This window comes from Capsicum annuum, chromosome 8 (assembly GCF_002878395.1).
Source record: "Capsicum annuum cultivar UCD-10X-F1 chromosome 8, UCD10Xv1.1, whole genome shotgun sequence".
Classification (NCBI taxonomy): domain Eukaryota; kingdom Viridiplantae; phylum Streptophyta; class Magnoliopsida; order Solanales; family Solanaceae; genus Capsicum; species Capsicum annuum.
In genome coordinates, this window is record NC_061118.1 from 172,390,487 (window position 1) to 172,415,419 (window position 24,933).

General features: G+C 29.9%; 1 protein-coding gene across 1 annotated transcript; it reads left to right on the forward strand.

Annotated features, from left to right (window-relative positions):
- Positions 1–18,147: 18,147 nt before the first annotated feature.
- Positions 18,148–24,132, forward strand: LOC107840589 (probable protein phosphatase 2C 60). The gene is made up of 5 exons (XM_016684496.2): positions 18,148–18,529; positions 19,034–19,449; positions 20,080–20,447; positions 22,528–22,764; positions 23,658–24,132. The coding sequence occupies exons 2-5, from the start codon at positions 19,131–19,133 to the stop codon at positions 23,895–23,897; spliced, it is 1,164 nt and encodes a 387-aa protein (XP_016539982.1). The 5' UTR covers positions 18,148–18,529; positions 19,034–19,130; the 3' UTR covers positions 23,898–24,132.
- Positions 24,133–24,933: the final 801 nt, after the last annotated feature.

The following is a 24,933-nucleotide window of genomic DNA, read 5'->3' on the forward strand; positions in this document are numbered from 1 at the left end:
TTAATTTTTGAGAATAATTGTTAAGTTTATTCTTTAAATTTACATTTGTACGTTTGTGAAAAGTTATACTAACAAATAAGAAGAAAACAGATCAAGATGGTACTCAGTATGTAGTAAGGAGATTTTTTTTGAAAAAAAAAATATTAAAACTAAAAATGAGAGGCATGTACTTTTAGAAGATCAAATTATAGGCAGGCATAAAAAATGAAAAATTGGAAATCAAAATGAATTGAATTAATTCGGTTCTTTAGTTTCAATCTTGATCATTTATTTTTTACTTTTTCTTTTCTTTTCAAAAAAAAAAGATTTTGATTTTAAAACTTCAATATTTCAATTAACAACAATAATATCAAAATAACGAACTATTTAAAAAATTTATGCAGAATATTGATAAGTTGGATTGGATTGTAAATAACTTATTGCCTTAATTGCAGCTATTTTAATTATATTGCGTTACAACTCATCGTTAAAGAAAGTTTTCATTAAAAAGGACGTTGGGGATTAATGTGTTTGACTACTATAGATTAGAAAAAGTGCCTAGTAGTTGTTTCACATTTTTAATGAGTGCTTAGAGTTAGTATGTACTTACTATGTACTAGCTGGGAAAACTAATTTTAGTTGTTTGGTGTCAGGTATAAGATATAATAGTATTGGAATAAAATGTGAGATTATTTTATTCCGTATTTGATTGGAGGTATAATTTAGTTCCGAAATTATTTATCCCGTCATTCATACTATAGTGATGGAATAAGTAATCTCATATATATAATCAGATAACTAATCTCGAAATTATTATTCCGGAATAACTCTTTCCCAATCAAACGACCCCTTGAATGAAGTCGAATGGGAAAGTCCTATTTTTTACAAAGGTTATGGTCTTATAGGTTTTATTATAAGTTTTTATTTTTAAAAACAAATTGAGTTGCATCCATAATTTTACAATATAACTTGATGTTTCCCTTTTAATAGCAATTATAAGTGATTATAAAAGATCTTTTAATTTTCCTTAGTAATAATTAAATTTGTTCTTCAAAATAATTCTTTATGAAACTTACATTACGAGAAAAGGGACAGACAGAGATGATACTCAACATGTGCAGAAACTTCTAGGCAGAATTATGAAAGATCAAATTATAAACGGACCTAAAAATCAAAAAATTAAAAATCGGTTTGAACAAAATTAGTTCGGTTCTTCAAATTTAGTCGATTTTGGTTTAAATTTTTTAAGAATTTGATCATTGATTTTAAACAGTTAGTCAAAATAGTAACTAATTATCGAATTATTTAAAAAGGTGATGTATATTGATCAGTTGGATTGTAAATGACTTATTGTCTTATCTATTGCTATTCTAACTGATACTTACCATCCTGGTAAGAGAAAATCCTAATTAAAAGATATGAAGGAGAAAACTGATTAAGACTATGAATTAGAAAAAGTTTGTATTAATGGTTGCACATTTTTTTTGTGTTGATGATAGCGGTGATATGTACTTTTTTTTGGGGGGTTTTCATTCGGTGTTCGGTGCCCGCATTGGAGCCCCGACTAATCTGGATAGCGCGTTGCAGGGCTCATTAAGGTGATATCGCTCCCAACACCCTCGACCTCTGATTAAGGATGGAGCGGTCTTATCCACACTACACCACAACCCACGTTGGTGGTGATATGTACTACTCCTATGTAGGAACACTAAGTTTAAACGATGAACTGATTAACAAATTCATAACTTTTATAATAGGTTATTGTTTTCAATGTGAGAGATCTTTTTCAAATTATTGAAGTGCACCTATAATTTCTACACTATAATTTGATGTTTCACCATCTAAATATCAATTATAAGTGATTAAGAAAGATCATTTATTTTTCTTAATAGTACTGTAGTATTTATGTAGCTCGTTCTTTAAATACATCTTTGCAATCTATAGTTTCATAGAATCATAATAATATTTAAGAAAAAAAATATGATAGATCAAAATGATACTCAATTTATTGGAAGATGAATATATTATTTTTAAAAACGGCCGACATGCAATTCTAGTCAAGATTATGGAATACCAAATTACAGCGGACATAAGATCAAAAGATTAAAAATTCATTAGTAATAAATTATTTCGGTTCTTAGATTTTGAGATTGTCCTTTTTAATTTTCCAAAAGAATTGAGTTTCAATTTTAAAGTCTCAATATTTTGACTAAAAAAATAATAATTGAAATATTTAACAATTTGAAAAACTGATATTTTATATTAATGAATTGGATTGTGAATAGCTTAGCTTGCTGTCTTAGATCCTGTTATTTATATTAATGTTGTAACCGAGTTGAAATATTAACTAGTACTAGATTAAGCGCGAAGCCTATTTTCAAGTAAAAATCAAGTTGTTTTATAAATAAAAAATTATAGAATATATTGGATACATATGAAAAAATAGAAGTAAACTAGCTAGCTTCAGTTCGATTTTGGTATATATCATTAACTAGTCTTTTAAAAATTGTAAGTTATTTATAATTCTATCATTTAATTAAAACCTTTTATTTGTTTGGTTGATAAATTATAAGTTATGCATATATTATTATATTTAGATTGATGAAATTTGTATAATGATATTTTAAGTTGTTCAAACTTTTGTGGCATTGATAATCGATTATATTTTTTAAAGAATTTAAGTTTTTAATTATTGTGATTTATAATATTTTTTCTTCTATTCTACTAATTAGAAGTGACATAGTAAAATTAGGAGTATATAACAAATACTTGTGAATTTTTTTTTAAGTGGTCCCATATAAGGCGTCAAGTTAATTTAAAACATCGAAAAATAATTTATCATTTTATGTTTGTCTTATATTTTTAATTAAATATATATTTTTTTTTAATACTTAAATGACTTATAATAATTAGTTATGAGTGATATAGTAAAATTACGGTTGAAACAGCGGAAACAGTCATGTCATAAATATTTATTTTAAATTTTTACTAAATATTATTAATTTTTTAATACGTAAATGTCTTATAATAATTAATTAGGGGTGATATAATAAAATCAAGTTGAAGCAGCTAAAACAGACATGTTGACCATGAGCAGCCTGCTTCATTCTGACTTATTATATAGGGCTGGATATCAAGGGGCCCGTGCTATGTTATTTTTTTGCCTCAGTTTATGTGACGCAAATAAAATTTAGATAATTAAATATATTTTTTGCCTTTTTAAGTTGTTAGCGATTGTAATTTATAATTTTTTTTGACATTGTAATTTACTATTTTAGGCTGTTAACTATTGTAATTTATGATACTCTTCTTATTCAAACTTTCGTGGCATTGATAGTCAATTATATTTTTAAAATAATTTAAATATTTCATGATTATTGTAATTTATAATATTTTTTCTTCTATTTAGCGATATTAATATAATTTTGAAAGTCAACTAAATATCACGATTGCAGTAGTGATGTCAACTAAATATCACGATTGATGTAGCGAAATAGACATATCTTAAATGACTTATAATAACTAATTAAAAGTGATATAACAAAATTGCTATAAAAAGTACTCTTTTAAAAAAGTTAAGTGGACCTCATATAAAATGTCAAATTAATTTAAAATACCAAGAGTTAATTTATCATTTTACGTCTATTTTATCTTTTTTTAATTAAATATTATTAAATTTTTAATACTTAAATGACTTATAATAATTAATTAGGGGTGATATAGTAAAATGACGGTTAAAACAGCTGAAACAGACATGTCATAAATATTTGTTTTACTTTTTATTAAATATTATCAATTTTCTAATACGTAAATGACATATAATAATTAATTATGATTTATATAGTAAAATCACAGAGCAAGCGGATAAAATTATGATTGAAACAGCTGAAGCAGACATGTCATAAAGGTCAATTTTATTTTTTATTAAATATTATTAATTTTATAAAACGTAAATAACATATAATATTAATTAGGGGTAATATAATAAAATTATAAAACTAGCAGATAGCTAAAAGCAGAAATGACAACTGCCTGGTAACCGGCTCTTCTATATAGTGTATATGTATATATATGTACGTACTAACTAATCAATATCGAAGTATCAAATCAACGTTCTTGAAAATTAAAAACTGAATTATTGAATTACAATTTAAAAAAATGCAAGCTGGAGAATGGAACACTCACCCAAAATTCAATACTATATGATAAGCCTTGAAAAGATACAATAATTAAAGTAAAGCAAATAAATTTGTTGGTGGGATATTGAATTAGTAGCTAATAATATTGCAAGTACTCTTCTGCTGTCATTGCATAGCAAAAATTCGAAGATACTTACGTAATTTTATTTTATTTTTTAAAAAAACGGTATGAATATGCGAAGAAGTCAACAAATCAATACAATCACAACACATGTTATTTATATTATATACTCAATATTATTATGTGATTTATTATCTATGTATCTGTATCTAGTAAAAAGAATTTAACGAGATGGCATAACACCTCTTAAGATAAGGCATATTCGCTTCTCAAGGGTCAAATATGCTTGGCATGACATATGCTAATATCGTAGGTAATTAAAAGAAAGCGTGAAATCAATTAATTTAGAATATCATTGTTGTTATTGTTGTTGTATTGTCCATTATTGCGGCTAAGAATAGAAAACTTTATACATCAAGAAAATTGCAATAATTTTCAAAAGATTGACATCTATGATTAGCTAGCTATGCCAAATTTCTGATTTAAGTTAACCTTTGATATGAAATGTGATCATTTTTAAAGATTTGTTTTCCATTATGAAAACAGAAATCCCTGTTGTTGACTCTTGCAATAGATGCTGACTAATGATTGTGATACTTGGAATCTTGGATAGGTAATTAAGTACTAATCAATTAAATGTATCTATCAATCTTTTTCTCAATATTATTCCCTATCCAAACAATTATTTATATAAAAATAGACGGTAGTGAATATAGAAATTATGTATAATATATGTATAATCGTATATAATTACTACATGTTATATGTATACCGTCTGGAAAAAGTAAGATTTGAATTCAACCGACTACTTGTATTAAAATCTCTTAAGTAATAGATGTAACATTTTGAGTTGTATTCCAAAAAGTCTGAATTGATGGTTAACTAATAGTATCAATCACAAGGTTGTCAATCGAAAAATATTGTCAATAAGAGCATGTAATGTTTACATATCTCATAATTAAGAATTGATTACAATTTACTGTACATTTCATCCATAATTTGACAGTCTAACTGCTGAATTATTGTCTGCAAATTAAAGATTTATAGTTGAGGCAGTCAATTCCACGTCGTGCAATGCATCATATCATGCATTGTTAATCAACCAATATCACGGCATAAATCAGCGACGGACAAATTTTGTCGTTAAATAGTAAAATTTGTAGTTAATTTTATTTGGCGTGAATTATCACAAAATTTTGTTATCTGTGAGAAAATTAGCGACGAACTAGTATTATTGGCTAATTTCAATTTTTTTAGGATATATTATTATTATTATTTGAATTTTGAAGACAAAAAAAAACAAAAACAGTTTTAAGTCTGGAAGTTGCTCAAAATATATGTCCATCAAAGTCCTATAAACATCAAGATTTAAACTTTGCCTAAAAGTGATCCATTATATGTTCCAAGTCTTTGGTCAAATCTGATGTAGCACAAAAGAATTCATCCCCTAATTGTGTGGTCCATTGAAAGAAGTGAAGATTGATATATCTGACCTCAAACTGACTGGTTTTAAACGTATTATTGTTATTGTAATTGGTATTCTAATCAATTTACATATATTTCAATTAATTTTATGAGTTATCTGCTACCTCTTAGCGTCAATATCAAATAATTATGTCCATGAAAAGCTAGATAACAAGTGGGAAGGAAGTATCATTATTTTCTAAAGAATAAGCATACTTGAAGTAGGAATTTGTGGAGCTTTTCAATGGGAATACTCATTCTTATAAACCATATAATATAATTTAACATTAACCGTCACAAATTAAAGTTAAACAGTATATCATCACAAGATCTTGATTAAGTACTAAAAGTTGATACAAATAATACATATAATTATTTGATGTGAATATTTGATGCAAATAATTCTGTTAGTTTTGGCAATATATGTAAGTGTGAACAATTTTTTTTTCCATTTTCCTCAAAAGCTCTCTTTCAAGACATGAGTAAACAATTTAGAAAATTAAACACAGAAAAGGTATCTAGAACACAAATCTGAATCTGATTAAATTATAGCTTTGAATGATCATCCAATTCAATGTACAAACAATAATTCATATTATTATTAGTAATAGTCAAAAAAGGAGAAAATCACTGTTGTTTATTAATATGTACATTTAGGAGTTGTTAGATGGTCGTTTACTAAAATCCTAACTCAATCAAAACAAGGAACATTAAATTCAGGGTCCACAAATTAATTGCAGCAATAATACTTAGGACAGGAAACATTAATTTTATTGAAGATATGACTCCTCGTAGCTAGATTCAGGTAGGATATATAATTCCAGAAGAACAACAAGAAGAACATTATTATTAATCTTATTATATTCATGATTATTTTATTTAACTTTATTTATTAACCCCATAGTCATTGACTTGATGGATCTCCTACTGCTTTTGCTTCTCATCCTCTTCTGGTGGTTGAGAATAAAAAGATTTAAAATTTATGAGTTTAGAATATCATATATTCATCGATTAGTTAAATTATTATAGATTCAAAATTCAATATTTATGATACTATTTAATAAGCTTTTTAGTATATAAAATTCAAGCTAAATTTTTTAATTTAGTCAAACTCACATATGGTGAATTCGCCCTCAATTTCCTTTTCCGTCTAATATTTTTAATATTAGAGTTTGATTAATTTAAATATTTGTTGAATTGGGAGCTGTCCTCGGTTGAGGTCAGAATAAGGAGAAAAATGCCAAGAAAATGTGAGGGATCATGCACTTTTTTATAATATTTTTATGATAATCATTTTCAATGCTAGCTGGCAGTGAAGAAAGGCTAAATTCTTTTAATTTTGCACCCACTGCTTCTTATTGCAGGGTGGCCCCTCTCATTCCTTTGATAAGATCATACACATTAAAGAATATTTACTAATTGAAAACCGTAAAAAATTTATACCTATTTGGTATATACATCAAATCAATGCATGAATATTATGTATTCAAACTTAAAGTTTATGTTGCTTCACCATAATTAATCAATATATATTTTACTTACTTTAATTATATAATCATAAAAAAAATATTAATTTAATATATAAACCGAATACGTGTAAGTTTTTATCCTTAAAAACCTACTGATAACTTATTTATATAATTTTATTTTATCTCGATAATTTGATAAATACGAGGCCAATTTTATCTAGCTAGAGGGTGATGGGCGAGGAATTAGACTTCTATCTTATGGTCTTAAACATGTCATGTGAAAAGTTGAAATTAAAGAAAGAGATCATTCTTTTTTAAACGGACTAAAAAGGAATGTAGGTGATTTTTTTAAAATGGGGAAGTAATATTGTTAGTTTTTTGTCCTGATTTTTTTATATAAAATTTTTTCATATTTAGCTAACCTCTTTCTTGAAGGAAAAGTTTTGGAATCCTATAAATAGAAAACCTTCTTCCCATACCATAACACAATAACATCTACAATGTAGTTATAAATAATCTTCTTCAGGAGAGATTTCTCCCAATAGGTTTTATGTTTTTTTATATTAGTTTTCAATATGTAGGTCGTTTGACCAAATCCTATCAATAATATGCTTTTTAGTATGTTTTTCTTTGTTGTCTGAATTATCACCACGACAGTTTGTAACTAATAGCTTTCGCATGACGCCCTCTCGATTTCGAACCCAATAAATATTACCTTCATTTGTTATAGACTTACAATTTATGTGGCACTGTTTGACTTGACATGTAATTTATTTTTTGAAATCTATGGTCTAAAACATAAATCAATTTATTAAGAGTAAAAAAAATTAAAATTAAATTATTTTTAATTATATAAACATGATTTTTTTAAAAGCAGATTGTCATATAAATTGAACCAAAATAAATAACTAATACTACTATTTTTAATTCGTTTGCAATTACGTCAGGGAGACTCATTCGCACATAATTATTTTAAAAAAAAAACAGTTACAAGTGTTGAAATTAATGCTCAAGTTCAAATGTTTTTGCTGAGAACTATATATGCACTTCCAAGAATTCAAGTTTTTCTTTTAATTTTTGTAATTCTTTTAATGTTTTTTCTTTTCTTTTACTGACCTGCATAGGCCAGTAATTGCATCTTTTCAGACCTCATTTGGTAAGAATATACGGAGCATGATCTTATTGTAAATAAAATTGTATAAACTTTTTAATAAATACTAATTGTTAATTAATTACCTAGATATAAATTATAAATAATCCTCGATCACTTGCTACAATTAAAATTCATTAATGATACTGAAATAAATTTTAAACTATCGATATATATAACTTAAACATCATCCATGATGATAGTTACGATGTCAGGTTAGGCATATAATTAGAGGCTAAAGACATTGCCACAAACTTTCTATCATCTCCTTGCTTAGATAGCTGATCTTAATTAGTATATACTTTCATTTGTTTTAATTCATGTGATACATATTTTTTAAATTTAAAAATAATTAAGTTTATATAGTTTTCTAAGCACAACAATGTTATGATATTATTTAAAGTCAAATATTTTAAAAGTTTTTAACAACTTGAATGATCCGATGATATATTTTAGGGATGTTTACCCAAATATCGATTTATTATATATTATATTTTTTTGGTCGGTATACATACATTATATACAAATTATATAAGGTTATATATAGGCTTGTCCTTTTTAGGAGTCGTTTAGTAGAGTGTGATAAAAAAATTAATACATGTATTAGTCCTATGCATTGCTAATACTTTGTTTGGTATACATTTTCAACCTATGTATAACTAATGCAAGTATTAGTTATACACTCAATTGTATATTGTGCTATGCATAACTAATACCATCATTTTTCTATATATTACTAATACAAAGTTTTTTAACACATGTATTAACTAATTAAATGACTAATTTACCCCTCATTTTTTCCCAAATTGCTCTTCCGTTCTTGTTCCAAAGCTCATATGGATCCAATAAGGAATTGGTTTGTGCTGTATCTGGTTCTTCGCTAGCTTCTTTTATCATAAATGACTTGTGAGAAGGCTACAACAACAAATAAAAATGCAACTAAATCAGCTTAATAATCATTAATGAGCTTATAATAAGTATTACTTTGAATAATGTGAGCAGAAGAAGAAATTCACCACTTTTGTTGTTGCAGAAATTCACCATTTTTGCTGTTGGAAATTCATCGATGAAGAAGAGTTTTCATTTTTGACACAAGATTGAAAAGAGAGTGAAGAAGGCTAAATAAAGGGTATTTTAGTAAATAAATATTATTTGATAAAAACTTTATTTTTTTTATTTTATTTTTGATACATCAAATCAAACATTGTGTGAGAAATGTTGTCTGCATAACTAATACCAGCATATCTAATACAAACATTACTAACGCAGACATTATCAATACACTGTTTTTATGCACTCTACCAAACGACCCCTTAGTGTTTGTGGTGGACCTTTAGACATGTGATATATATAGTGAAATATACAACTCCTACTACTGTGTTTTTAGTTAGGTAAGTGGACATATCTACTTTTCTCTTCTCTTATCTATTTTCATCCATCAATTTCCTGTCCCTCGAAAATTAAAACCATATCTTATACGAGTTGCATGTGTTTGATATCTTGTTTGAGAGGGTGGGTGGGTGAGTCTGATGATTGGAGTTTGCACGAGGACACTTAGATAAATGACAAATGAACAGATTGGATCAAATTTTGACGAATTAATTAACTATTCTCAAGTTGATTAATAAAAAGTGGACTTTGATGAGTTTAATTTAATATCAATAATTAATTTAGTCAAGAAATGTGAATCGTTCAAAGTTATATGATAAGACAAATTATCATATCACCCATCGATAAGGGATTACCATGTAACACCCCATACTTGTATAAGTTTGAAAACTAGCTAGAGTGTGAATAAGATATATATAATATGAGAGTCTAATATCGAATGAATCAAAAGCGGACATGACTTCCCTATGATATCACGAATGAAATCCTTCCGACGTAACTCTCCCACCTCTAATTTGCCAGCTAGAAATTGTGGAACCAGGAAGCTGCAAGGTAATGTACTACATCAGTTCTGATCAATCAATATATACTCCAATAATAATGTGATAAAGCAGTAACTCGAAATCATGTAATACACTGCATCATGTCATAACACTTGTTGTTTTAGCATGCACGTACGTACTGTGCATGGCTATACTTTTTGGAATGACATGATAATATAGTCTACTACACATTATTTCACTCATGAGAAAAACGTAATAACGTGCTACACTGACAAAGCTAAAAAAAAAAAAGGTAGAAAGAAAGCTACTGTTTTTTTGTACTTGCTAGCTTTGTGTGTCCAGGAATTAACTTATAAGATCAAAACAGTGTAGTATATTACAAGAAGTACTTAAATAGTAATCATTACATACGTCTCAAAGTGGACCAAACAAAGATATGATATGCTATTATTAATTAGGACTGCAAATAATGTCGAAACAAGAATTCATCATGACGATGATCAAATTAAACGTAGATAGATGACACAAATTTCACGAGGTATAGTAAAACTATAGACGAAATTGGTGAATAATTCAATGTATGTCAAATTTTCTAACACCTTCCAATTTTTTACCAAACACCTAGCTCCATTATGTATGAAAGAGATAAATCCTACGTCAAACAAGAAGCAAGTTGTTGTAAACCTTGAAAGCCTCATCAACATAATTTTGGCTAGCATTTTGATATGGATTTTAAAAATTATCTGTTTGACAATTAAATTTGATCAGATTTTGAAAATTTGATTTTCGAACATTTTCAAGACAGTTTTAGGGCTTTGGAAACTTTCACTCACAAAACTTCAACTTTTTTTCAAGTAAAATGGACGTTCAAATACAATATAACTTCAAAAACTCAAATACATATTTAAGTTTTGAGTTTCAACTTCAAGATCTATGATCAAACTGAAACTGATATATATCTATTCAATATTTATTTGTGAAAATAAGTGACTTTTTCGAAGAGGCCTGAATTTTGTCCTATGAAATTAACGAGAGTTTCCTACGAAATTGGTTAGAATAATCTGCAAGTATAATTGTTGGTTTGTTAAATCATGAAAAAATTTATTTGTATTTTGTCCGACCGGTATGCGAGCAATATATCTTTTTTAAGGAAAGTTAATTTCACGCCTGAAGTAAGCCTTTCTTATTTGTGTATTTTTAGATTATTAACGAGTCGTGTGAGTTATAAGATATAGTAACTTCGGGATAAAATGTAAAATTATTTTATCGTGTATTTAGTTGGAGATATTAGTTAGTCGGTGAATTATTTATCTCATTATTTATAGCATAGTAATGGAATAACTAATCACGTGATTAATTATCCTGAAATAACTTGTTCCCAAACGAAAGGACGCCTCAGTTTTTGGATATGAACAAAGTTGGATTAGTTAGAGGAACTGAATAAGTTACGTGTATCACATTAATGCTGACAGTTCAAAACGCCACAAACCTAATGGTTGTATTATATATAATAAGATGAATATTCCCTTTATTCTAATTGCCAATTGGAATTTTGTAAACTGCATGCGTGTTTGTTTAATATGTTTGTTCATTAAGTAATAAACCCCTTCCTACGTTGTCCACTGACTTTAATTATAGATTTTCGTCAAACTATTAGAAGCAAGTTGTTCATCCAGAGTTTTAACTGATTGAAAGTCTCATTAACATAATAGATTAGAATTGCTTATATTTATATACAAATTGTGTGAGTGAAGCAAGCTAACTCAGATAATTTTAATTAAGACTGGAAATCAATATCATAAGAACCACATGCAGATGACGCAAACAACACCATCTTATGTTAAAAATACTAATTGAACTATGCAAGAGGGGAAAATGGGAGATGATGTTATACAAAATAATTTTGTTATACTATCAAGTTATTCAAAGAATTTTAAATTTTCTCAAACCATGAAATTTAAAATATCTTGAAAATAATATATATTGCCTGCTATAACATGTAAAGATGACATATATTGATGTAAAGTTCTTATACTGATAAATACATACTTATTACTTTATTTTTTTGTGGTCATTTTCGCTTTGGCAATATTGGGTCCCTTAATTCATTATATAAATTAAAGGTGCTCTTTAACTGAATAGCTTACGCCACTTATCATATTGCCGTTCCCTTTAATTTATTTTAATTGCCTACAGATTAGGAGGAATATTATATAAACTTAGAAATTAATGTAAGTTGGAGTTAAATTCTTTTTGAAATACAATTCAATTTGGACCACAAAGCACTGAATAGATTAATAATTAAACCCTTCTTAGGTAAGCAAATCGGAGTGGTAGCAAACGCGTAAATGTAAAACTAACATATATTCACCAACAAATACGACAGTAACATATTCAGTAGTGATATATCAAGAATATTAAAATGTACACAGGCCTTATAACCTTATCCTTATTTTATATTCTAGAGAAACTATTTTTAATAGACTCTCGATTCAATATCTGATTTCTGAAAAATTCATTTTTTATGATTACATCGGCAATAATTCAGAAAGTGGATCTATTTCATTTTTTTCTCTTTTAAGAAAAAGAAAAATTTTATTTCTTGGATTATTATATATTTCAATTTGAATTAGACATTCTGTGTCTACATATGCATCTGATCCTGTATGTATTATCTATTCCAACAAATAATACAAAAGAATAAGAGAATTACTTAAATAAAGATTATCAAAAGAAAAAATGACATTAAAATATTATAATAATAGATAAAAAAAAAACATTAGAGAATAAGAAACTATGAACTAAATACTACTACTAAAAAGAATAAAGGGAAAATGCTCTATTTTCACTTTGAACTATACGCGAAAAGGCTGAGATATACCCAAATTTTAGAAGGGTCCTATTATCCTCTGGACTAATTAAAATCGTATTTTTGACAACCTTAGTATCTACGTGGCACACACGTGCCTACGTGAACTTTTCAGTGTGTTGTGCCACGTAGACATTAAGGTTGTCAAAAATACAATTTTAATTAGTTTAGGGGGTAATAAGACCCTCCTAAAATTTGAGTGTGTCTCACTTTTTTTTGCGTATAATTCAACATTGAAATAGAGCATTTTCCTCAAGAATAATTAAAAAGTATTTTTATTATTCTATTCTCCTTCTATTTTAATATTATATTTTTCTTTTTAATCTGTTACAAAAGAGAATATCACATTTCTTTAATTATAAATAATTAAAATTTAAAATAATTTATTATCACATAAATATTACTAACATAAGAACTTTCAAATCAAATATATCGTCGTTTATTTTTGCTTGTCCGCTTTTTTATTGACATAAAAATTGAGAAGCAATAAATGATAGAGATAATTTTATCATGTTATTCTTTGAGTATAATAAATGTAATATTTTAAAAAATATATTAGATAATGAATTATATTTAATACTAAGGATAGAATAGATAAATATAAATAAATCATCTATAAATTTTATAAATTAAATTAATATTATTCAACACAATAGAAAAGTGAATTAATATATAAACAAATGGCAAAATAACCTTATGAACCCCTGTATTATGTCGTTTTTGTAAGTTGGATACTTTTATTTACAAATTTGTCATCTTGACCCCTGAACCCAATAAAAAATAATATTTTAAACCCTTTGACCAGGCCTATGTGGCATTAAAAGGGCAGAATTTGACCTTTGCCTGCACACGCCTAGAGTGCGAGTGGGGGTCAATTTTATATTAAAATAATTTAAAAATAAGTCCCCCAACTATAAATATATTTTTAAAAATTAAAAATAATAATTTTTATTTTTTTAAAAAAAAGGCCCTCCCCAAACCCCTCTGCCATCCAGAACCTCCCATACCCCACCCTACTGTCGTCTACCAGTCCCCCACCCCACCGTCGTCCACCAATCCCCCACCTCCACCCCACCGTTGCCCCCCTCAACAATAGCCATCGCTACGAACATTTTAAATTCCTCAACAATAGCCATGGCCATCAACTTCCAAAGTTTCAATCTTAAATCAAAAACAACCTTAAACAGCCATTGCCATCAACTTCCAAAATTCCAATCTTAAACAAAGAACAACCTTAAACAAAGTGTATAGAAAAATCAAAATTTTAATTTTTTTCACAATCCAACTTCAAAATTGTCAAAAACATGTCAAAGAAAACCTTTCTACTTCTTTAGAGGTAGAGGTATGGACTACGTACATTTTACCCTCCCCAGACCTCACTATGTGGGAATACACTGAGTTTGTTGTTGTTGGGTATCAAAGAACAACCTTAAATAAAGTGTAGAAAAACATCAAAATTTCAATCTTTTCACAGCCCAACTTTGGGCACAAAGGGTAATAAGTAATGAAATTATATCTTGTTAATTTGCTCTCCAATCTAAGATGTTACCGTCTTAAATTTAAACAGAACTACGAATAAACACTACTAAAGTTACATTACTTTTGCTATGTTTATGAGAACGGAGAAACAGAAACATATCAAAAACAATACAAGCCAGCAAAGATTTTGAGCAATTTTTTCTTCACTTGTTATTACTGGGAAGATTATACACAATCTGGCAATGCATTCCCAACATATCAGTGGCCAAATTGAATATCGAACAACTGGTAGCTCCATTAATACTCTAAAATCGATACCCTTTTAGTAGAAGGAGATGTTGTACAAGAGCTTCTATTGGTGTTGTTTGTCAAAATTATTGATGATATCATCAATTGTTTCCTCCCAATTTTCAGTCGCCTCAAGCTGCACGTGAGAACTTGTATTGTTATTGAGAAATCAAGCAAAATTAATGAAGAAGAGAGAAAAGAAAGAAGATCGACCTTTTTTCCTTTTTTTTTAATTTTTAATTTAATTTTTTTATTTTATAAATTTTTAAGTGGTATTTTAAAAATGACGTGGAATTTAATATAATATTTAAAATGACGTGGCAACTGACGTGGGGCGAGTGTGTTATACTCACAAAAAAAGTGTTTAAAATTTTGATTTTTAGTGAGTTCAGGAGTTTAAATAACAAATATATAAATAGAAGTGTCCTAACTTACAAAATCGATATAGTAGAGAAGATCATTTTGTCTAAATAAATTGAATAAGTAGATCGATTATTATAGGTGCATGAAACTTCCGAAAGTGCTCATTTATTAAAGTGTTTGGTCAAATAAGACGCAAGTCAATGTGCAAACGTGTGCACATTTAATGCCAATAAAGCTAAATGCCCAAAAATAAAGGTAATCCTACTTTCACTAATTTAACCTTTCTTTCTTTCTTTCAAAAAAAAAAAAAAAATATCAACTTTTTTTTTTTTTAAACCTAAATCTAACCTTTTTTTCACTATTTCAATATTCAATATCATAAGTCATGTGTGTGCATCATCATTTATACCCCCTTTGTTTTATTTTACTTAATTTTTACATCAAACTTTTTTATTAATTTATTTTAATAAATTAAGATTTTTTAAATTATTTTTATTATTAAATATAATTAATAATTAAATTTAAAATACTTAATGTAACCATGTCTTAGTTACAAGAATTCAAATAACAAGAAGGATCACTTATTACTAATAACTTCAATTTTTTAATTAAATTTATTGCTCTTGAATTTTACTAACGATTTTCTTTACAAGTGGTGCAATTATGCGCTATATTTTTTATTTCGAGTTATGTATATGCATGAGTGGAATAGATATTATAATAATTTGAGAAGACAATTAATAATAGTAAAAGTAGGCCAACCTTCAAATGATCATTAAAAGGTCGGCGAAATATTGTTACTGAATTTAGGTATTGAAATGGATAATGGTTTTAACAACAAATTGCTTGGACCTAAATTCATGTCTTTATAATTTGACATCTGTCTGCTTAGTGAATCCACCAATCATTTCTCAATAAAAAAATGCCAATATCTTTCCTTTTCTTTTTTACCTCATCTTTCCGAAAGTTTTTTTTTTTTCCGCATTGGAGCTCGATTAATTTGAATTTATGCCGAGTAGGGCTTCATTCGGAGGATAACGCTTCCAACAGAGTTTTCTCCATATCCAGGATCGAACTTTCGACCTCTGGTTAAAAATAAAACAGTCTCATCCACTACACCACAACCCATATTAGTCATCTTTCCAAAAGTTGTAATGCTATTCCACTAAGCTAAACGTATGTATGTTATTATTACTTCCTGTCTCTCCTAATTTTGATTTATACAATTGAGAAAATATTTATATTTTAAATATAATTTTTCATTAATTTTTTTTTTTTATGTTTTATAATTGAGATGTTTGTAATAATAAAGGATAATTATTATTATTATTATTAAGAGTAAAATGAGAAAAAATAATTAATTTTGACAATAAAGTATTTAAGATGGGGAAGTAGTTTAATTTAATGTACGACCTTTTGTAAGATATTTTTAAAATATTTGAATTTTACAATTTTATGGTTGTAAGTAGAACTTTACTTACTAAAAGGAGTTGAGTTTTTTTTTTTTTTTTGCTTATGAATTAAAATATTAACTGTCGTTATTCACTAGGATACGAAGTCATAAACTTATTTCCGTCGCGCTAAATTAATTTAAATATGTATATATTGCTTAGAGATACTAATCATGGCTAGTATAAGACAACATATTCGCCATCGGAATATATGATGTTATTAGCCATGAAAATATTGTGTTTTCTGTAAATTTAACAATAGTACGGAGTATAATGTTATATATTAGATTTTGAAATAACAAAACATATGTAACACTCGAAAGAACTTTATTGTGTAAATTCTGACTATCCATGTGGTATAAAACAAAAGAATGTTTAAAATTATTTACACATAAACCAAATAGTACTTACAATTGTTACTAAATAATTTTCTGAATTTAAAAATAAAATAAACTCTCATGTAGGTTGCGATAACTTTTATGTAAAGTATTTTTTAGGGTCAAACAGTTCATATTAGCAAAAATCTTTAGACACTCAGGTAGGTTGGGATAACTTTCATGCAAAGCATTTTTTTAGGGTCAAGGTCAACAGTTCATATTAACAAAAATCTACTCCAAACAGAAGAAAAAGAAAAAAATAAAGAGATAAAGAAATGATTTTTAGAGATAATAGAGAGTGGTGGTATTATAAAATCGAATACACGTGGCCTGATAAGGAGGCATTTCATGGAAATTTCATGGCTCTAATTAAATAGGCTATACTACTTTTCTTGTTTCTCTAGATTTTATCACTCTTTAACCTTGTTTGGATGGTTCTTACCTATTATTATATTGCATTATATTATTTGTTTAAATACAATTTTTATTTTGATTATAATTCATCATTAAGCAAAAGCCAAATCAGAATTTCAACACTGTGAGTTTTAAATTTTAAAATGACGACTTTAAACGTTAATAGTTGAGTTATAAACTTAAGTTTTAGACATATTTATGAATCTCTTTAACACTAATACTCCTTATCTTATAAAAAGGGTATTCCGATCACTAAAACTATCGCTATGTGCGGTATCCAGGAAAGGACCTCATCACAAGGGTATATCGTACGCAGCCTTACCTTGCTACAAGCCAGAGGATCTTTTCAAATCTTGAACCCATGACCTCCTAGTCACATGACAACAATTTTATCAATTACTCTAAATACATTATGTAATGATAAATGATACAATCTATTCAAATATTATATTTATTAAAATAATATGGTATGATGATCAATGGCAGATCTACCCTTTGGCAAGGGGTTCATCCGAACCTCCTTCAGCAAAAAATTATGCTATATATACATAATTAAAATTATATTATATATATATATATATATTAAATATTGATCTATTTTTGATTAATTGTATGTTCACTTACGAATCCGAATATCCTGGTTCCGCGACAATGATGATATACATCACACGCATAATATGATACACTACGAACAACATGTAACAACCATCCAAACAAGGTGTATTAAAGCGAGGGGTATGGGGGTGGGGGGTGGAGCCCAAAAATGGTCCTCTGCTTTGCTGGCTTCAAGCTCTCCATTGTTGGTTTTTAATGGGATTTGTCTGCTCTGTGAGACCATAGTTTTCAGTTTGGCCATATATTGAACAAATAACACTCCTTTTCTCTCTCTCCATTTGATCACTCTTTTTTTTTTTTCACTGTTGCTCTTTTTTCTTCTCTGTGTTTTCTTGAATCTCTTCATCTTCACCCTCAAACAAAAACAAACAAACAAAACTGTTCATTACCCACTTTACTTCCCCTTTGATTTGATGGTTTCACAGATCTAAACCTCTTTTCACTTTCAGATCTTCAAAGGTGAGTTTTTTTTTAATTAGTAGTGTCATACTCCTTTTGAACTTCTCTTCTGTTCCTGTTGATGTCATGTCTTATTTGTGTTCAGCTATATTTGGTTTTGAAATAGTATTTGTGATTCTTGAAATTTGGACAGTCAACAAAAAAAAAAATGTCTTTTTTAACTTGTTTTCAGTTTTATGTCTTTTCTTTGCAAAAGTCAGACCTTCTGGATTCAATCTGACTGACCATATTGTTCTTTGTTGAAAAAATGAATTTGACTACTTTGAACGTCCTCTCTTGTATTTTTGTTGATTTTTTGATTTGTTAGAGTGATTCATTGTCATGTGTGAACCATTATAAGTACATCATGGATAAATCATTTCATTGCATTTGCATTAAATACAGTAGTAAACTGGAGGTGGTGTATCATTTGCTTGTTAGCTGCAAGTTTCAAGATTGTAATAGCTGCCAATCTCATTATTTTCATACATCTCACTTTTGTCATTGGTGCTGTTTGACTTGTAGTATTTCAACAAATGCAAAGTTGAGATTTTTAAGAGGAAGTGAGTGTGAGTTCTGTCAGATGTGGAGACATTGGATGGTGTTTTGGATGAGATGAGGTATGATATCTGGATTGATGAACTTCTTGAGGGCCTGTTTTCAGCCAAGTGCTGATGGACATGTTTATACAAGTTCGGATGCCGGTGGTCGTCAAGATGGGCTTTTATGGTATAAGGATACAGGACAACATGTAAATGGGGAGTTTTCTATGGCTGTAGTTCAGGCTAATAATCTACTGGAAGATCAGAGCCAAATTGAATCAGGGTGCTTGAGCTTGCAGGATTCTGGACCATGTGGTACTTTTATTGGAATTTATGATGGCCATGGGGGCCCTGAAACTTCAAGATTCATCAATGAACACCTCTTTCAAAATCTCAAGAGTGAGTTCTTCTAACCAATTTGAGTTAATCTCTTCTCTAGGAAAGTAATATCACAGCTTTTTACTCCCTCCGTTTCGATTTCTTTGTCTGTTTTCGACTTGTCGAAGCTCAAGAAAGTAAAACAAACTTTTGAATCTTGTCTCTTAAACTAAAGATATGTAGAATGTAACAAAATACTCTTTAATCTTGTGATCTTAAACATGCCATGTGGAAAGTTAGAGTTAAAAGCTGTCAAAAAAAGGAATGAGACATTTTTTTTGGAACGGACTAAAACGGAAAGTAACGCAAACAGATTGTTACATTCGATACCTTTCAACTTTCAAGCATGTCCAAGTCCTAGAAGCTTATAGCCATTTACCTTTCATGGACTATTGTTTAAACAATTAGAAGTCTGGTATATTATAGCACTATAGAAGTAAGGTAGCCATTTTGGTGAATCTATATTTTTCCGTGGAATAATAAATGGAGCGACATGGATACTGACGATTCATATGGCCAAACTGGACTTGCTTCTGATGAAGCATATTTCTTTTTGTTGTATATTATTGTGTGGAATATCATGGATTACTCTGTGTAACTTTTGTCCCTTTTTAAGTCTTTCCACTCAATGGCTTGCTCCAAATTGTGTAGGGTTCACATCTGAGCACCAGTCTATGTCTGTTGAGGTGATTCGGAAAGCATTTCAAGCAACAGAAGAAGGTTTTCTCTCTGTTGTGACTAGACAGTGGCCAACGAAACCACAGATTGCTGCTGTTGGATCATGCTGTCTTGTCGGAGTTATCTGCAGTGGAACCTTATATATAGCCAACCTTGGTGACTCGAGGGCAGTCTTAGGGAGACTTGTCAGGTCAACTGGGGAGGTTCTTGCGATTCAGCTCTCTGCAGAACACAACGTGAGCATTGAATCCGTAAGGCAGGAGATGCAATCTTTGCATCCAGATGATTCACAAATTGTAGTTTTAAAGCACAATGTCTGGCGCGTCAAGGGGCTTATACAGGTACCTTCTATTCCATCTTTCTAAGCAGGTTCTGTTTTATGTTTGCTCAGCGCAATGTACCAATTTGATCTTATTAATGAGTGTTCTTTCAATAACAATATACACATTAAGTTTATTACTAATTGAGATATTCATAGGTTCTAGATTTCTTCATACTGCACTGCCCTGAATCATTTTAGCCATTATAGAATTTCAAGATGGAGGTTTCCGGTGTCCTTGTATTTTCCTTTTCTTGGGAGATGTAGGAAATTGCCGTTCAACTAGCCTAGATAATATATGGTTATTGTTCATTAAGTTTTGAGTTATGAACACTTCTTTGATTTGACATATAGCAATTGAACTTTTTTCAAAGAGTCTACATAAAGTTGACAAGTTTAAATATTGAGGTTTTAATGGCAAGCGATTCTTTCTGGAAGGAAATCCTTCATAAACAAGATTGTCTTAAGAAACCGAAATCAGAGATTCTTGGTATTTACTTGATTACTTTAACTTGAGAAATGAATGGATTGATTGAAACCGTTAAAGGAGTTAAAGGAGTATTTTTCGGACGAAACGCTCCCTTTGCACCATTTTATGGTTCGTGGTGGAAACAGTACCCTTTTCTGTGATAAAGGTGATAGACATGAAAACTTTTTGGTAAAACAAGTGACGTTACTTTTTTGTGTTTATATTTACACGTGTAAAGGAATGTTTGTCGTCGTTTATGGAGAGACTTCATCATTCTTTTCAGTTAGATATTTTGACTGTGTGATATTCAGCAGCAGATACAGTATCTTTAATGTATGCCAAATGCATAAGCAATATGAATGAGAGTAGCAGACGTAAGATATTGTAAGCTTGTGGTGTTTATAATTTCAACTTTCTAATCAATTAGTAGTAAAAGCAATTGAGGCCTCAACGTTTTTCAACTTCTCCTAAACAATTCTTTGTATTCCCGTGTGAGTGCAATGATGATCTTAACATTACCACATCCATAGAATTCTTAAAATTGGTGATTGGTTTCAATAACTTTAATGATCATTTCATATTTCTGCCAGCTGTACAATCTACATGCTGCAGTTCTGGTTTCAATAATAACACTAAACTTGATTATTCAGGATTATATGGATAAAAAATATTCCCTTATGAGTTATGATCACGGTTCTACTTTTTCATATAGCTGTTTGCTTATACAAGCTTTGTGGGAGCAGTTGGGGGTGGTGGGGGGGGGGCGCTACATCATGTAGTATTGGTTCCTAATTTGTGTATGTATCGCTGTGAATTGCAGTGCTCAGTAGTTGTAGCTCTATTCCCCAGATAAACAGTGGCATAACGCATAAGTAGGTGTGTGTTGCTTTAAACCTAAATATATGAGTGTCCACTCCCCTCAGACTAACCAACATCTAATATTAAATATGCCATCTGACTGTTGCTGCCGACTTACAGAGAATCTCCTGAACGATACTTGTGACTATAAAGAGTAAGCAAAATTCAAGATAGATAGTTACTGCTAGGTGACTTAAAGGGCCCTTCATGCAGTTACACTTCTTGATATCTTTTGTAAAGCTCTAATTAAAGCTAATGTATCCTCTTAAATTTCTACAATCCACCCATATGTACGGAAATTGCTATTTTTCCTTTTGTTCTTAGTAGTACTCTTGTCACCTTAAAATCAGACATTGTGTGAATGTATTGTGAACAAGGGAAGCTCCCCTCTTCCAGGATGTTGGCATAATTTTTGGACGGTTTAAAATGGAAATATTAACCTTCGGTTTCTTATACCTTAAGTAAAAAAAGAATTATTAGGAGTGTCATGACACTGAGTTTCTCTCTTTGGGGGAGCCTGCAACTAGAACTTAGAGAGCTAGATTTGTTTCTCGAAGTGTTGCAAATCTTCTGATAAGGTATTTCCTGTGCTAATAAATGGCTTTTGACACTCAATAGCTGTTTCAATCTTTCAGAAATACTGATATTTTACTTGTTAATTTAATAAGGTAAGATGCTTTATTTAGGAAGCACATTTAGTATGGTTATATCTTTGCACGACTCAAAAACAAGCTTCGATCTGCACTTCGAGATGACTGACTACTTTATTTTGCAGATTTCAAGATCCATTGGTGATGTGTACTTAAAGAAATCTGAATTCAACAGGGAACCATTGTATGCTAAGTTTCGCCTTCGAGAACCATTTGGAAAGCCCATATTGAGTTCAGATCCAGCAATTTCAGTGCACCCTTTGCAACCTGACGATCAGTTTATCATATTTGCATCGGATGGTCTCTGGGAGCACCTACGTAACCAAGATGCAGTTGACATTGTACAAAATCATCCACGAAATGTAAGATATCTGTCCCCATCATGCTTCATGGATCTGTCTAGTTTTTTGGTTGCCCTACTGTTTACAGCTCTTTAATCTGTACGTTTTACTGGATGACATCCTGCTTCTCTTCTATATGTGATAGGTCACAAAAAGAGTTAGTGGCTTATAGAATTGATTATCCCCTCCATTTCAATTTGTTTGTCTGGTTTGACTTGGCACGGAGTTTAAGAAAGTAAAGACGACTTTTGAATCTTGTGTTCTTAAACTAAAGATATGTCAAATGTATCAAAATGTTCTTTAATCCTTAAACATGCCATGTGGAAAGTAAGAATTAAAGAGCTGCAAAGAAAGGAAAGAGACCTTATTTATGAAATGGACTAAAAAGGAAAGCAAGACAAACAAATTGAAACAGAGGGAGGCACCCAAGGGTGTGGCCTAGTGATTCAATGAAGTTGGGATGAGCACCATGAGGTTTCAGGTTCAATTCCCAGTAGAGACAAACACTAGGTGTTTTCTTCCCATCTGTTCTAGCCTTAGTGGACAGAGTTGCCTGGTACCTGTTGCTGGTGGGAGGTGGCAAGTATCCGGTGGATTTAGTCGAGGTGCGCGCAAGCTGGCCCGGACACCACGGTTAGCCAAAAAAAATTTGAAACGGAGGGAGTATATTGTATCTAAATTTCTTGCAGGCAGGGGAAAGTCATTATCCTATCTCCCACTGAAATGCCGAGCAATAGAAGCCATCTAACTGAAACTTGCAGCCACTCTGTCGATGAATACCAATTTAGTGTCTATTACTTTTATAATGTAGTGTTGCTTGGTCTACATGTAGTACTAAAGCTACGTGTCTCAACTCCTTGAGAAGCAAAAAGCTGCTGGATCAAAACTTAGAGGGTTGTTTTGCCACTTGACAGGGGATAGCCAGAAGGTTAGTGAAAACTGCACTCCAAGAAGCAGCAAAGAAAAGGGAAATGAGGTATTCAGACTTGAAGAAAATCGATCGTGGAGTTCGTAGACATTTCCACGATGACATCTCGGTGGCGGTTGTGTTCCTCGACTCTAATCTCGTGAGCCGGGCTAGCTCCGTCAAGAGTCCTAATGTTTCTGTAAAAGGAGGCGGCATTAGTTTGCCTACAAAGACTACCCCAACATAAGTTGGTGCAACTTTATGAAGCTGTTGCAGATGATGTTGATGTTGATGTTGTTGTTGTTGTACTATGTATGTTGTGAATACCAGGTAGCTTCTAAAAGTTCAAAAGTCAGGCCAACAATTTTTTAAACTGTAATCTAACTGAGACTAGTACTTGGATTTAGTTCCTGTCCCTAAGAAAGGGACTGGAAAAAAAGTTGTCTTTACAAATATCAGTTTAAGTTATTTTCTTGAAGTAATTCCTTCTTGCTTCTATTATTTCTCAGGTTGTTTATCTTTTCCTTTCCCTAATTTCATTTGGTTTTTGTATAATATGTAGTTAACTTGAGGTGGTAAATGCCTTGAATCCTTGTTTTGTAAACAAGCAAAGCTATGTTGGGATTGTAATGTGGGAATGAAATAATGACAAAATTATCAGTAGATATATTTTTATTGGTAGATTTTGGTTTTGTTGGACAAAAGATGTCATATATATTGTGTGATATAAACATGCATCTAGTTTAACTTTGGATACACTTTTATTTGAATTTTAATTTTGGCCCAAAAATTTTGGGTTCTCTATAGGATTTTGGAAGAAGAGCTTTGAACAATGCAATTTTGTCATTTGGTTGTCGGATTGTATGATAAATTCTTCCTTTAAAGAAAAAGTATCCAGACCCAAATTAGTGTTACGACTAATATTATGTGTTAAGTCTGTGAATTGCAGGTTTTATTAGATAAATATGAAATGATAAGTCTGTGATTTGCAGGTTTTATGTGATGTCATTTAGTGTTTTCCTTGGTATTTCATAAGATAAATATGAAAAGATTTTTATAAGGATTTTCTTTTTCATATATAAGCGTTCATATTAAAAGTTGGGATTAACCTGAATATGAAATTAAATGTTTTAACTTTCTACATGCAAATACACCGATGTTTAGTAAGGAGGTGAGAGATGTTGGCTACGGCAAGGATATGAGGAGAAGTAGAGTTACATGGAAGAAGTATAGAAAGAGATAAGTAGACCTGACATGATATGCTTGCGGATATGAAGGTCGAG

Excerpts from the sequence above, each read along its gene's own strand:
- LOC107840589 (XM_016684496.2), top strand. The coding sequence starts at position 19,131 with ATGATATCTGGATTGATGAACTTCTTGAGGGCCTGTTTTCAGCCAAGT. Across the intron at positions 19,450-20,079 it reads CCTCTTTCAAAATCTCAAGA|GGTTCACATCTGAGCACCAG; the intron begins GTGAGTTCTTCT and ends CAAATTGTGTAG. Across the intron at positions 20,448-22,527 it reads GCGTCAAGGGGCTTATACAG|ATTTCAAGATCCATTGGTGA; the intron begins GTACCTTCTATT and ends TTTATTTTGCAG.